Below are 15799 nucleotides of genomic sequence, written 5' to 3'. Positions count from 1 at the left end.
TTATAAATCACTGCTTGGCCTATTAGCTCTAACTTCTTATCGGCTACTCTAACATTTTAATGTAACCCATTTCTAGTAATCTGTACATCGCCACGTGGCTGTGGCTTACCGGATAAAGTTCCAGCTGGCTCCAGTGGGGCTACTGGCTTTTCCTGACTCCTCTTTTTCAGTCCCAGCATTCAGTTTAGTTTTCCCCACCTACCTCTGTTCTGCCCTGCTCTGCTATAGGCTCAACGCAGTTTCTTTATTCACCAATGGTATCCAGAGCATACAGAGGGGAATCCCACATCACTCATCTTTTGCTTACCTACTCAATTTCAGGAGCTCTAACTACAGGGCCCATGTTTATTATGTGTCTGCTTCTCTCCTCAGGGCATTCCACATGCTTTTTTTGTCTCCCTGGACTTCCTAGATGTGCGGGGGTGTGTGTGTGGGGGTGCTCCATGTTTGGGTTCCTTCACTCTGCCGTCATCATTTGCTATATACCTCTGGAAGATCTGTGTGACCCATGGGTGCCTCCTGTAGTCTTCTGCTCTAGCGCAGTGCATCAGCCTCAAGAGTAGAGGTGGTCAGGGTGGGGAAGCAATGGGATTTCATTCAGTCCCAATACTGATGGATGCTAAAGGGACCACGTGTGTGTGTGTGTGTGCGTGTGTGTGCCCGTGTCTGCATGACTGTTGTGAAAAACATACAAACATAAACAAACAAGAACCTGAGCTCAGAGCGGAACTCACAAAGTTAAAAGAAGTAGACTCTGAGGACTGTCGAAGGAAAAGATGTTAAAAATAAAATAACCCCTGGGGACACCTTGAAAAATAACAGTGCCTACCTTTCTCACGTAGGCAGAAATAGAATAAGTAACATCCCTCTGTCCCCATCAGATCGGACACAAACTGAGGGCTAAAGGGAACAGAGCAGCAGATAGCGGCCAACCCAGCAGCCTCCTTGCTGACCAGAGCGGATGGTGTAAGACTGGCCTTGGTGGAGATGACGGGGAAAAGAAGGACAGCAGACAGGCATCTCCAGAAGCCGAATGGTTCTTTTAATCAGAATACACCAGTGTTTCCTTGGGAGTGGAGACTGCACATGCGGCCCAGGCGGGGTGGGTTTTTATTGTGTATGTGTGACTTTGGAGATGAAAGAGTCCATCTGCAGGTCAGTTCCCCTGTAGGCTCAGAGTGGTAGATCGTAATGGAGGTTGGGAACATACGGTAGATAGTAATGGAGGTGGGGGAGGGGGTCCTGACAGCTCACAGATGTTCTCAGTCCACCTGTGGCCGTTAGGTCGTTCATTAGCCCTTCAGACAGAGAAATGGCTCATTTTAGTGAGTGCATGCTCTTCTTAGGCCAAAATTATTGTGTTTTATTCTTTTAGCTTTTGGGGGGTCCACCACTCAGCTCCCAAATAAATCATACACGGAGGCGTATTCTTTCTTATAAATGCCTGCTTTTCTTAAATTACCCTAACTACCTTTTGCATCTGGGCTTTTCCTTTTCTCACTTCTGTGTATCTTACTTTCATTCTTCGTGCCTGGCTGGGTGCCTGGCCCCTGACATCCTCCTCTCCTTGTTTCTCCTTCCGTTTATACCCTCTGCCTGCCAGCCCTGCCTATCTTTGCCCCTATCTCTTTATAAGGACTATCGGTTGTTTTAGACAGGCAAAGAATCACAGCTCCACAGAGCTAAGCAAATGCAGCAGAAACAAAAGTTACACACCTGAAAATCTTATTCCCCAACACAAAACTTTCTGTTAGCCTTCTACCTATATGCTCCATCTCATTGCCAGACTCGTAGGCATGTGAGCAGTCAGAGTTTACCGATGGAGGCCTGGAACAAACAGAAGTGTGGTTGTATTTACGGACTCAGCACATGGGAGGAGCTCTCATGCTGGCCAGGTTATCATCGCTTGCTCTCCAGGGTCCCGGCGCCACTTAATCATGGTTTTTATTAGGTGCACAGTTCCTGCTTAATTTCCTACTTCCCACAGTGAATTTAGAAAAGTGTACTTCATCTTGGAATACCACGGGCCTTCTTGTCACTGCAGTTGTGTGACAGTTTAATGCTGGCTACGTCATCACTCACAGCCCCACATCACCGTTACCTTTGAGTAACGGCTTCCACGACTGCATCGAAGATGCGCTGTGTTTGCCGATAATGGCTGCTTCTGCAAGCCTTATCCATACTACGCAGGAAAATGTGAGCAGTTATTCAAACTCTACTTGCTAAGTGTGCAGGTCTGAATCTCACAACACGTGATCCTTCCCCATGTGGGCTGCCCCTGGCTTCCCCATGTGTGTCGTCAGCACAGTAGAGGGCTGCAGTTAATAGAGATGAGTCATCCTGCATGAAGAACGCCCTGAAGGGAGATAGACCAGGGGACTTACTCTATTTGTCACCCAGACATCCCAGTGGGTCCCTCGCCCTGGGCAGGAAGCAATTCCAGGCCCCAAGAACTCTGTGGCCAGGGTGGAAATGGGTCAACATTAAGCTCTGGAATTTCCCGCCAGGCTAAACTGTGAGGCAGAGGCACTGGTTCGCTCTCCGGGAGAGTGGAGGAGAACCTGAGACAGGCATGGTGGTGTGTGCCTTCCAGTGCTTGTCAAAGTCAGCCACTTCCCAGAAGATGAGGGGTAGGCGAGCCTAAGTGTCCGTGTCCCATCGGAAGAAACCTAAGGGAGGGAAGTGTCCCCAGCCTGTGTAGACTCCTAAGAACATCGTCCATATTAACAGTCCTCACAATCCGAAAACACACGTCCCTTCTGTCCGTGTTGTCCTGGGGAGGCAACAGGCACAGGAGCCTGGGTAGAGGCTTAGCTAGGACTGAGGCTCAGCACGTTAGGCTGGTGAAGGAGGGAAGGAGGGAAGGAGGGAAAGAAGCCAACAGCTGGCAGGATCCTTTAGCTCCGCCCCTGTAATCCAGACCTGCATAACAACCCTAATTTGCATTTCTCCTTGTAAAAAGAAGATTCTCCTTGGGTGGGTGTAGCTCGACATTAACAGGACACCAGAGAACGCTGCTAGGCAACTTACAAGGCAAACAGTTCCTTTCCTGGTCTCTTAAAAAAAACTCAGCTGGGCTCCTACTTCAGGACCGTGAAGCAATCCCAGTTCCCAGGGATTACTTATCAGTGTTGTCGTCTTTAAAGAGCTCGAAATTCCATCCTGTGCCTCTGTTTCCATAAGGGGCCTGCTGAATAGCGAGCGCTTAGAGAGAAATGGCTTTGTTTCCGCGCCCAAGCCTCCGAACTTAAAGCTGACACCCCCGCCCCCCACCTGAAAGGAAGCAGAAAAAGCGCTCACCTGGGACTTCCTGTGCGGTCCGTCTTCACAATTCATCTCAGAACGGGTGGGAGGAGTGCACGCTCCGACCAGCAGCCCTTCTGTTTTTTTGACCTAACCTTAGCGGCGCTCCGACTCCTCAGAGGATGACAATCGGTACAGAGGGCTTTTGACACAGTGATAGAGACATGGCTGCAGTCAGAGGCTGCAGATTCAAGTCCCAGACCCAGAATTTTCTGTGACTGTGATCTTAGGCAAACAAGCCACTGTTGCCTTCCTAAAGTAGAAAATAAAGCAGTGATTTATGTCCTTAAATTTTTACTGGTTCTAAACACAAAGCTGTCCAGGAATACACAAATGCCTTCTGCCAAGCGGCTTTGGCAACTCTCACGGGCTTCCCTAGTATCTGCTATTGGAGACAAGGAGGCCCTGGGCATCCATTAACCGCTGCCTGGGATAGAGACCGATTAGCGAGGGTGAGACAGGCAGAGTGGATTTCCTAGGCAGAAGGCAAATACAACAAAAGTTACCGGCCCGGGATGGAATCCTTCAAGGGCTACATAACTGATTGACTACTGCTATAATCTGTTGGCTCCTTCTGGAGATCATCTGATTGTCTACATCTAAAAATTTTTGTTCGGATTAACTAAGATGACACAGATAAACTCCAAAATATTCGCAGTGTATATACCCCATGTTAATGACAACTAATTTTTATCAACTTTCCTGCTCTTAACAATCAAACAGTTAAGCAAGACTCAGTTGTCCTTTCTGGTAATGGTTTAGGCAAGGGTCATAATAAGGACGTCCATTTTGGCTAGCCCCATCCCCGCAGCCTCAGTTCCTCTCTCACTATGGCTTGCCTTGACAAGCACCCTTGCAGTGGGTCCTGTGGCCTTTGTCGTATTAGCAGAGTTGGGTGACAGGGGTTTGTTTCTGGATGTCTTCCGAGCGACCAGCACGGGTAGCTGTGTTCTGTACTGTCCTTTCAAAGATACCGTTGTAGAAACAGTCTTAAAGGCATACATTGTTCCCCCTAGGTCAGAGGACAGATCTGTTTCCTGATCTAGAAGAGGATGATAATGCCATGTTCTAGGGCATGTTTGTCAGTAACTAGCTCAGAAGAATGGGGTTTCCTAAGATGATTTCCTCAGTTGTGACGCAAACACAGTACAGCACCTCCTGCCAACAACCTTGACATCATCATTGAGATCAGATGGGGTAAAGGCGACGATGCAGTTACAATACTTAGGTTAGGAGAAGTCAGTCACCAGTGATTGACCCGGGTGTCTTACATAGTCTGTTAGAATCTAGGACCCTTCAGAGCTCCTGACAGGTGAAAGGAGACCTCACTGAAGCAGAAGGCTTGTGGCTGTAATGTGTTGAAACATTGTGGTTTTGTAGGGTGATGCTGACAGGTCCAGCTCTGACTGCACTGTGGGATGCGCTTGGCTGAAGCAAGCCGGGGCTGTCCTAGCCTGACTATGCACTTGCATATTCAGTTCCTCTGGGGCTCAGTGTGTCCATACAGCTTCCTCAGCCCTCTGTGAGAGTCACGAGGAGGAAGTCTAGCCATTTTAGAGATGTTTACTCCTTTAGGTAAGGCACTCTGTAGGGAACTGCTGATTGTGGTCACCCAAAATTACACATTTCCCACCAGAGGAATACTGTCTAGTTTACAGTGAAAATGTCTTAGAGCAAAGGTAAGTGGGAAAAAGTAAAAAGTAAGGCACACCAGATTAAAAAAAAAACAAAAAACCCTGGCCTCTCTCTGTTACGCCCAGTCGCATTGCCAAAATACAAAATCTTTTTACGTGTTGTGGCTGTGAGACATCATGGCTCGCGGAGGGTGTATGGGAACACCCTAGAGCTCTCCGGCCTAGCAGTGGGTCCTTTAGCTGCAAGTGTGCTGGTAGCTAACATCCCCTGGGGAAAACAGCACTTAATTGCTCTCCCTACTTCGGTTGTTTCTAGCTTGGGTAACCACACAACGTCCTCTAAGGCCCTGAGTACTAGGTGCTAAGACAGAATTCTTTGATTTATTTAATTTTATGTGCATTGGCTTTTTGGCCATATGCACATCTGTATGACGGTGTTGGATCCTGGAGTTATAGACAGTTGTGAGCTGCCATGTGGGTGCTGGGAATTGAACCCAGGTCTTCTGGGAGAGCAGCCAGTGCTCCAGCCCCCTAAAATAGAATTTTTACAGATGAAATCCTACTATATGGGGCCAAGAGCTGGGGCTACGTGCAGTCCTCTCCCAACAATGGACCAGGCATGCAGAACATACTTAGTAAATGACTCAGGTAAGGTCATGCAAATGATAATCTGTTGGCTTTGGTGACGTTGGACATGTTCTATGTTTTATTTCCACAAATCTATTACTTTAAAAGTCTAGACATGTTTCAGGTGCTATTTAGATGTAGGTGGCAACCAAATCCCATTTTTGCTTTTCTCCAACACGATCACAGCTGAGACAATACTTTGCTTTCCAGACAAGACTAACTTTGAAAGCTCCCCACTCCCTACTAACTTTAAGTGTGAATCTAAACTAAACCAAACCTCCGAGATTCAAGAAAAACAAACCTAGAACACTGAACTATCAGGCTTGGAGTTCCCGCATCCAGCTAAAGAATGGACTTCCCACCGAGCAAGCTCTGGGTTTGACAGGAGACCCTGCTGCCATGAGTAAGACGGGAGAGCAACTGTGGACAGCGTGCATGTGCAGCTACACACACGACCGCACACACACATACCACATATACGAAAATGGGGAAACTTGTGAAAAACATCCAGGTCACACTGACAGTTGTCCCATTTGTAGTGTGTCTTAGCACACTTACTGACTGGCCTTAGTCTCGACTCAAGGGGTGGGTTTACTGTGTTCTTTTTCAGTCAGGTTGGCTAACCAGACAACAGGATGCTACACATCTCTGGCCAGAGACAGTCTCTAAGGAATACATTGAGTTCCAGCTATTAGGCAAAGACAGCGCTGAAGTGACCAAGAAATGTGGTTTATGAACCAGAACACCACTAAAATTTTAGTTAGCAGTATAAAAATGGCCATGCACTAGCGTAAGGCAGTCATCCCTCTATCTACAGAAGACAGCCTCTGGGTACCAAAATATTCAGCTGCTCAACTCTTCCATAAAACATAGTAGACTATCTGTATATGATCTACCTTCATCTCTAATCATCTCTACATTATTTATAATACTTACTGCAATGTAACTTCAAGGAATAGCCATCAGAAAGCTCAGTAAAAATATATTTCCTTGTAAGAATATTTTATTTAAAAAAAAATCAGATCACATCTCACAAAATTAAGTAACCAACACTGACTAGGGAGTGGTGTGAAGTAGTAAAACCAGGGCTCTTAGATCTTCTCTGGGACTTGTTTTTAAGGTGGCGACAATAACACCAACCTTTCAGATTGATTGCAAAGATCAGTAACAACAGGGCTACACACAGGCTTACTAACAGTAAGTATTAACAACAGGGTTACACATGGGCTAACAGTAGTACATTGTAAACAGGAGCTGTCAGAATGCAAAGTGGGCTTAAAATAAGTCATAAATAAATGTTGTTAAAAGAAATTGTATTGACTGGCAAAACTTCTCTTGTTGACAATGAGTTTAAGAGCAATTTCCCTGTCTCTCTCTTTCTAGCTTTGGTTTTCTGAGACAGGGTTCCTCTGTGTATCTTTGGAGCCTGTCCTAGAACTCACACTGTAGACCAGGCTGGCCTCGAACTCAGAAAGATGCGCCTGCCTCTGCCTCCTGAGTGCTGAGATTAAAGGCGTGCACTGCTACCAGCTCAGTTTCCTTTTAAAAATAAAAAACCTCTTCAGCAATTTTTCACTATAAAAATGAAAACTGACTATGAGAACACGTAACAAGTGGTCAAATTCCTATTACTTTTAGTGCATTATCCAGGTCTTTTAGTAAAATTAAGATATTTTAAAGATTACAAATTTTTTATTTATGTGTATGTGTCCATGTGATTTCAACTGTGTGAAGGTGTCTGCAGAAGCCAGGAAAGGGAGCCAGCTACCCTGGAACTGGAGTCCCAGGTGACTGGGAACTGAGTGCTGAAAGAGGAGTACATGCTCCTAACTGCTGAGTCATCTCTAGGCGCCCATATTCATTTTACTTAAAGTTTTTCTGTCAAAATTCCCCGCGCCCTGGGTGACTATGACACATTTACAATTTATATGGCAATGCTCATCAAACTCCAAAGGCATTGCTAAAAGTAATGACAGAAACTAAGCACTTAATATTCTCGTCAGGACTGTACATAAACAAACAAAAAAGAAATGTTTCTAAGTTTTACTCATGAACAACAGTCCAGGACCTAATTAGACTTATCACTTTATAGCAAAATCAGAAGCAGAGTAATTATGTAATTTGTCAATGTCATATTATTTCAAAGACAATTTTTGAGCAGGGAAAAGGTAGGTTTGAGAAAGTAACGTGAACTTGACACTGAAGACTTATCAATTCTAGAACAGCCTACTGAGCAGATGGCATCTGAGCAACAGGAAACAGAGCTTACAGTTTTGTTAAGAAGGAGGCATTTCCAGCTCACTTCCTTTCCTTTCTTAATTTAGTACACTAGCAGATTACAACTATTTTCAAAGACACATCTTTGAAACACAGCACAAATTTTCTGGTGTCTTTTCCAGGAAAGGATGAAATGAGCACACAAGGTGATGACTGGTAGTCGTGAACCAGAAGAGCCACCCTGGAGGGCTGCTGGCTATGCTCTACTGGGGCGCTGTAGTCCATCTTCAACACTTACCAGTAACTCCAGGAAACAACCAACAAACCCCACCCACCAAGACTGGAGCTGACAGAGGCTGAGAGGGTACTTCTGCAGTAACAGTAGCAAGGATAAGTGCTGCCCTTCAATAGGTTATGAAAAAACTAAGCTAGGAGTAGACACAGCTTAACAGTGGTGCCATACACTTGCCCAAGAATGACGATGGCAACTAACTGCACCTATGCCGATAGAATAACTGTGAAGTTGGCAAAAATGTCTCTGAACCATGTATTTTAGTCAGATTTCAAAAGAACTGTTTACCTTAAAATGTGGGCATAACATTTTAAGTGAATGATCAAAAGACACAGCCTTGGACTGGTTTGTATCAGACATCATGGAACATTTAAAATGTGAAGCCTGAGGCAGGATACAAAGAAGTGAGCACATAGAGGAGATGCGTGCTACCTAGAGATAGCATGGTGCTGCTCTTAGCTCCTGCCTCTGCAGGGCACAAGGCTGCACAGACAAGGCACCACTTTAGAAGTCCTTCTGCACCACAGCAGAGGCATCTGCACGCCACTGCTACTCTTAACTCTGATAGTGCCGGGCGGTGGTGGCGCAGCCGGGTGGTGGTGGCGCACGCCTTTAATCCCAGCACTCGGGAGGCAGAGGCAGGTGAATCTCTGTGAGTTCGAGACCAGCCTGGTCTACAAGAGCTAGTTCCAGGACAGGCTCCAAAGCCACAGAGAAACCCTGTCTCGAAAAACCAAAAAAAAAAAAAAAAAAAAAACAAAAAAAAACTCTGATAGTATTTTTCTGGCATGTTTATCAGAAAGATAGAATTCCAGTCCTTCTATACAAAGTTAGTTTTTGTTTAATAATGTGGACAAAATCTACTATTCAATTGACTCAAAAATAAGCCCTTGAGGCTTTTCTGAACCACGAGAGCGCATTCTCAATGGGCACATTGGCCAGCAGTCCCACACTGGGTTTGGAGATGCCACTCAAGTGAGGAACCACAAAACTTGCAAGTGTTTCCACAGGCGGAGCCAGCACAGGAGCCTGGCTGTGCAGAAGACTGTGGGATTGCTGAGACTGTCAGGCAGGAAAGGGCAACAGCACACGTCCACCAGCTGCCTCTCTAAGTAACCTATGCGCCCTCCTACATCTTTTTAGAAAACAAACAAAAGAATCCTGTCTGTTTAGTATAGAGTTCTTTAATAGTTGTGTTCTTTGTTACTGACTCTAAACCCTCAGAGGATTATGCTGTAGAAGTGATAGGATTACACAATTAAATATTAGAAATGACCACCGAGTATATCCTGTTTATTGTTTATGATTTACACGGAAAATGGCGGGCTGGGATTGTAGAACAATAAACCAATTATTACAGTTAGACCTGGGCTTTTGAAAACCTTGCATTCCATTTTAACAGCTCATATATATTTAACAGCTTATATATAAATCCGTATCACAAATAATCTTAAAAGTTAGTTAGCTTAGAGATAAACAACTAAGAAACACAAAAGAAATCCACATGAGCCTAACGTTAAATATCAGCATTCATATTACAAGAAATAAGAAAATGCTTAAAAAATTAAAATTATTAGGCCAAGTCACAACGAAAAAATAGAGAAATAAGATAAATGGCATTTTATCAATATTTTTACTATTTCTAATTTACCTTCATATATTCTTAACTTTTCAAAAAGGATCCAAGATAAGATCAAATAATACGTTGGGGTCTGAACTTGTCAGCCTCAGCTTATACTGGCTTGTTACCATCAAAGTTCTAAAACTTCATTTTCCTTTTTAGAAAATTTAAAGCAAGTCTTATTCCGCCTTCTCCTTCACAGCAGCTGTGTATACGCAGTCAGGAGTCAACAATGAAGGACGGTAACAGATGGAAAGCAAAAAGTACAACAGTTATCTTACGTTAAACTCTCTGGTTGAGTTTGGAACCAAACCTCTTAACAACTGGCAGATAACAGCTAAATCTTAATAGGCAAAGAAGAAATATTTTCTTTGGGACAGCTGCTATCTAGGAGAATAAAACCAAGGTCCCTTAATACTGACTAAACATAACGTGGCTTGTTACAAAGCAATCTGCAGCAACGTAGGTTTAATCAGTAAGTGCCACAACTAATCAACAGTACATAAAAGAAAACAAACAAACCACACAACCCACAAATTTCCACAGTATACACAGGAGAACTAATGTTAATCTGGTATGACTTCTTGACACTAACTGATTATCAATGAAATATGGCATGGAAAGATCACAGAGTAGAAAACAAGCAAAGATTAGTTTATACAACATTGACTATATACATCAGAAGGAAGCATGCGAGCTAGAGCAACATTAAGGCCTGAATGTAAGCATCCAAAGTCACAGAAGCCCCAGAGAACCCCTAAATTACAAATTCACCACATTACTTGCATGCAATGTTCACTTTTGTTTTACCCATAAAAGGATACACAGTATTTTGCTGTAAATACCAGCCACATTTACAATATATGCAAAAATCAGAATGCAAGTGTTATGTTTTTTTATATTTAAGCCTCAAATGTGCCAACAGTGAAAAATTCATTTATTTTTAAGAATGGAGAGAAAAAGCAAGAATATAAATACTCAGAGATATTACACAAATTAAATGAAACTGTGCATTTCAGAATCTATTTAGATATTCCCAAAACTAGATGAGCAGGGGACCAGGTAGACGTGCACTCACTAGTGCTCTAGTACTATGCCTTCTAAGCCATTGTTCCCCAGTGTGGACATCAGGTCTCGTCATAGCTACCTACTACACCCGTGTCTGCATAGACTTGCCTACTCCGTGTGATCCTCTAAAAGCTGTGCAATTTTTATCTGGGGTGATATAGTTACAAACATGACCATGTGCAAATCTTCAGACCTAAAATATTTCAGAAACCAAACTACCTTAAACTAGCTACATCTAACTTCTTCAACAAATATGTGAAGAGTGTTCTGGACCTTCAAGTATTTAACAAGTAGAAGCAGATTGGATAAGAGCTTAGATAGTGTTTCCTAAGGCCAAACACATGTAACTGTGCTGAGCACTGAGCACATTAGACTATTCACATGCTCAGCTAGCCTTTCTTTACACATATCCAATGTTCACTGAACCCTTTACCACCTAACCATTTCAGGAGGTTTACATCTAAGATGTAAATTTCTTTTGTTTTTCTGGTCAAAACTTTAGTCTTTGTTTGGCATTCTGAAAAGCTTTAACCTTAACCTTCTCAGTATTATAAACCAAGAAGTTTCAATGTAGCAGAAGCAAAGGGACCAGTGAAAAAGCATGCTTTAGAATTCCATTTATTGTCAATGAAACCAAATTTTACTACTGTTGTGATCACAGTCTTCACATCTGATGTGGACAGGAGAGCGTAATTATGATCTCTTAGTGGCAGCACGTCAGACAAAACAGCCACATATGCCACAGAGCTGACTACTCACTTTACAGTGAACACCAACATAGTCAACTAAAGAAAATGGATGCACTGCTTCAACATTCAGCTTGAAAATGCTTAGTATGTTCTGCAAACCTAAGTTCAGTTTAGAAAGGTTAATATTCTCTTTCTAAACTATGGCATATACTATATATAGCATTTTAAATATATTTATATATAATTATTTGCACATCAGATTTAGAAGAAATTTGCAGATTTAATGTGATAGAATTTAGATCTCATTCCAATGTTACACTTTATGGGGCTTCTGCAGTATTGTCATTGGCAGGTGGAGCATCAGGGTCAGGTTCTGAGGAAGCAGCTGCAGATGCTTCAATAACTGCAGGTGGGAAATGACGGCGGCACACAGGGCATGTTCCCGACTGGAGAGAAAACAAACCAATTAGCAGTCAACAGAAGAAATATACTAACAGCCTTGGTCTTTATAGAAAAATCATGGCATCATTATCCTATAAACAAATTAAGCATCATTCAAAAAAAGATTTTATATTTTGGATGTGTGTGTGTGTCTATACACATGGGTGCAGGTGCCACTGGAGCCACAAGACAGTGTTAAGACTCCCCCAAAACTGAAGGTACAGCATTTGCAATACACCTGACATGGGCACTGTGAACCAAACTCAGCTCCCCTGTACGACGAGGCATATGCACTATTAACTGTTGAGTCATCTCTCCAGCTCCCAAATCAAGTATTTAAAAACAAAATACACCTCAAACCCACACAACATAAACACTTCTCTCTCTACTTCCTCCCTCTTTTCTCCCCCTCCCCCATCCCTCTCCTGCTCCCCCCACCCCCAGTGTGTGTATGTGTGTGTAACAGACCTGGCTGTCCTGGAACTCTCTCTGTAGACCAGGTTGGCCTCAAACTTGGAGATCCACTGGCCTCTGCCTCCCGAGTGCTGGGATTAAAGGTGAGCTCCACTACTGCCCAGCTCAAATTTCTTTTATACAAAACAGTGTGTTATAATCATGTTTGCACCTTGGATTCAACTCACCTTTTACTTACTGAATTTTTATTTAGAGTTGACACTGTCATCAAATACAAAGAATCAGTGCTTTGTCTCTTGGAGGTCATCTAAACTTAGTAATGACCTGAATCCAATCACTTTTATCTATTAGGCACGACGAGTGACCCCACCAAATTAGTTCACCAAATTACAGCCCACCAGGCCTGCCCTTGTTATATACATGTATAGAAGTCTCACTTTAGTATAGACAGATGTATAAAACAGACTGGCTTCAGACCTTACTGTATTAGCTAGGTAATCCCTTTCTAAAAACAAACAGAGTTATGTGTCTTCTTAGTAACAAAACAAACCAACCACAGACCTGGGAAAGAAGATGGTTTTACAACCAATGGAAGACCACAGAGATCAATCATCTAACAGATGATAGATCATGCCCTTGTAAATCTGATCTTTTCCCAAATACATCTCCCTGATAGAAGGGCGATGAAGCTATAATGCTGTTGAAGGTGACAAAGAACTTTATCTTAGGACCCTTTTTCCCAGGGGTGGCTTTATACTAAGTTCTTTCATCAGAGGACAAAAATTAGTTTGTTATCCAGTGCTATATAGCACAGTCAAGTACATGGCAGTGTCCCAGCCACAGCAGCATACATAGGAGTGCAGTTCTGACCTAGGAGGTACCAGCTATATCATCTTAACCCAGGTAACAGTCACTGGAATAGGGACTAGAACACCAGTACATTTTCTAGTTCTTGTGAAGATGAAGTGGGCAAACGCAGGGGAATCATCTAGTAGTGTCTGAAACTGATTGCACAAATCCTAGAGTCCTTTTCCTAAGTCTGTAACTAACTGAGAGCGTAAAGAAAGCTTGTTATGTTAAAGATAGCAAAGGGAAGCTGAGCTTATCTACTTAGATCACCTCATCTCACAGATGGGATGGAGGGAAGCAGGAACGAATGCATAGAAACAGGACTAAATGTACAGAAGAGAAAATCTGAAGAGACAGGTTGGGGGTTAGAGCACAGAAAGCCTTGAAAGCCAAGACAGACATCTGCCATCCCACTATTCTGCAAGTGAAAGAAAACCAACCTTAATTTCTCACCTTTAAGGCAAACAAAGTAACACAACCAGAGCTGCAATTTAGACAATTCCTATAATGAAGATGAGGAATGACATAGGCAACTACCACAGGTCAAGAGGTGAAAGTCTATGGGAGTAGACATGAATCACCAGCTTGGGAATGCACACACAGCGGTGCAGGTTTGGGAGCCTGTATTTCTGCTTTCCTACTAATTTCAGAAATATCTTTTCACTAACATCACCTCTGCCATCACACACAGGAATTACAAGTTCTTTCCTACTTAATTCTCACCTTCATTTCTGCCAGCTTAATGTTACTTTACCATTCCAGGTATTTGTTATAAGTGTTTGGGTTACGGCTTCACCCCAGCCTCTAACATCCCTACTTCTAAATAGTCTAAAATGTTTGGGTGGAACTTTCCATCTCAGTCCCCTCCCCTGGGAGTTGCCTCAGTTTAGGCTCCACCTCCGAGAAAGCCTGCCAAAAGGTGACTCCCCTCCCCAGGGAAGGTCAAGACCACTCCCACAGGCTACTTAAACTGTCCCCCAGAGAATGAACACGTGGTCTTCTTGGTCTTCCTTTCCCTTCTCCATCCCTGGGGGGCCTGGAAGGCCACCTGGGAGCACTGGCATCCATTAAACCTAGGCTTTTTCTAATACAGTTTGATTTGGTCTGATTAGGATTACTGCATCAGTGGAGAGGCTTGTTGGAACGTAAAAACTTTTTATCAAGTAATTCATTAAATTCAATATGGACTATTTCAACTTCATGTAAAATTTAAGGTAGATAGATTATATTGTTTGATATAGCCATCTATGCTATATCAACATTAATGCCAAATAAGCAGATTAAAAAAAAATCCCCTAGAATGCCAGGGAGACTTGAGACACCCATTATCTGCACTAATCCATTAGCAATCATTTTGCTAACACGCAGTTTACCAAAGGCTGTTGACAGGTCTTTGTAACTTGTACCATAAATTAAGCTTATATTTGTCATCTCATTATTAACAAGCCCTCTCTAATTGTTACTAATAGTGCTGGTGTAATTTATGTTTTTAACATTTATTAGGTACTGATTGCCTCCTAGGTTCTCACACTAGTTCTCAAAATATTGTGCAATATACATATCACCATAATGATGGATGTTTAGAAAAACCTTAAAATTAAAAAGAAAGAGCCAGCAGTAATTAGGTGTAGAACACCTGACTTCAAAGAGCACTGCACCCCATGGATAATTTTGTGTCCAATTAATTTAACTGTAATAAAAGTATTTCAGAGCAGGTCTATAACAGAATGTATAAATTTAGTGCTATCATAATAATAAACTCCAACCAAAATGAATTATTTTTGGAGAAAAGCAAATAAATAAAATGCTTTTAAAGTTTACACAGAAGATAAGTATTTAGGAACAAAATTAGAAAATATTATGTATTAAAAAACTGTACAACCCTTTTGGGGGAGAATAAAAACCAATCACACAAACGTCAACAGCTGGGGAACATGTACACATGCCCATGGTGAATGGGAATTCTGGTTACTGGAGGCAAAGTTGCAGCTGTGGGAGCCATGGGAACAATGAAGATTTCAGCCAACGAGAAAAGTACAAACTGAGTATGATTTAACCACAACATAGGAGGCACCAGCAACAAGGATTCCTCAGATTCTGTAAAGAATGGTGAACACCTCTACACCAGATTTCAGAGATTTTTATTTTTTTTTATTTTTTTTTATTTATTTTATTTATTTATTTATTTTTGGTTTTTCGAGACAGGGTTTCTTTGTGGTTTTGGAGCCTGTCCTGGAACTAGCTCATGTAGACCAGGCTGGTGTCGAACTCACAGAGATCCGCCTGCCTCTGCCTCCCAAGTGCTAGGATTAAAGGCGTGCGCCACCACCGCCCGGCAGATTTTTATTTTTTTAATTTTATGAGTATTCCTGTGATGGAGTCAGGTGCCATGGAACTTGAGTTACAGACAGTTGTGAGCTGCCATGTGGGTGCTGGGAATTGGACCTGGGTTCTCTGGAAGAACAGCCAGTTCTCTTAACCAGGGAGACATCTCTCCAGCCCCAGACATTTTAAAACATATTTTCAAGAAGATAAAGCGACAATAAAAAGTAAAACAGTTAAAAAAAAAAAAAAAAAGGAAAGAGGGAAGAAGATGGAAATAGGAAGAAGTGTTTATAAGGAGGAGGGAGCTATAACCGTAAGA

The 15799-nt window shown here is 42.7% G+C and overlaps 1 protein-coding gene across 1 annotated transcript in view; it reads right to left on the bottom strand.

Annotated features, from left to right (window-relative positions):
• Positions 1-9349: 9349 nt before the first annotated feature.
• Positions 9350-15799, bottom strand: part of Pja2 (praja ring finger ubiquitin ligase 2) — a 50714-nt gene continuing 44264 nt past the window's right edge. Inside the window, exon 10 of the mRNA XM_057758569.1 lies at positions 9350-11897. Coding sequence (XP_057614552.1) covers positions 11772-11897 — 126 coding nt within the window. The 3' untranslated portion in view covers positions 9350-11771. The remainder of the gene's footprint in view (positions 11898-15799) is intronic.

This window comes from Chionomys nivalis, chromosome 2 (assembly GCF_950005125.1).
Source record: "Chionomys nivalis chromosome 2, mChiNiv1.1, whole genome shotgun sequence".
NCBI classification, from domain to species: Eukaryota; Metazoa; Chordata; class Mammalia; order Rodentia; family Cricetidae; genus Chionomys; species Chionomys nivalis.
The sequence above is the reverse complement of the archived record's forward strand: the minus strand, read 5'-3'. Positions and strand labels throughout refer to the sequence as shown.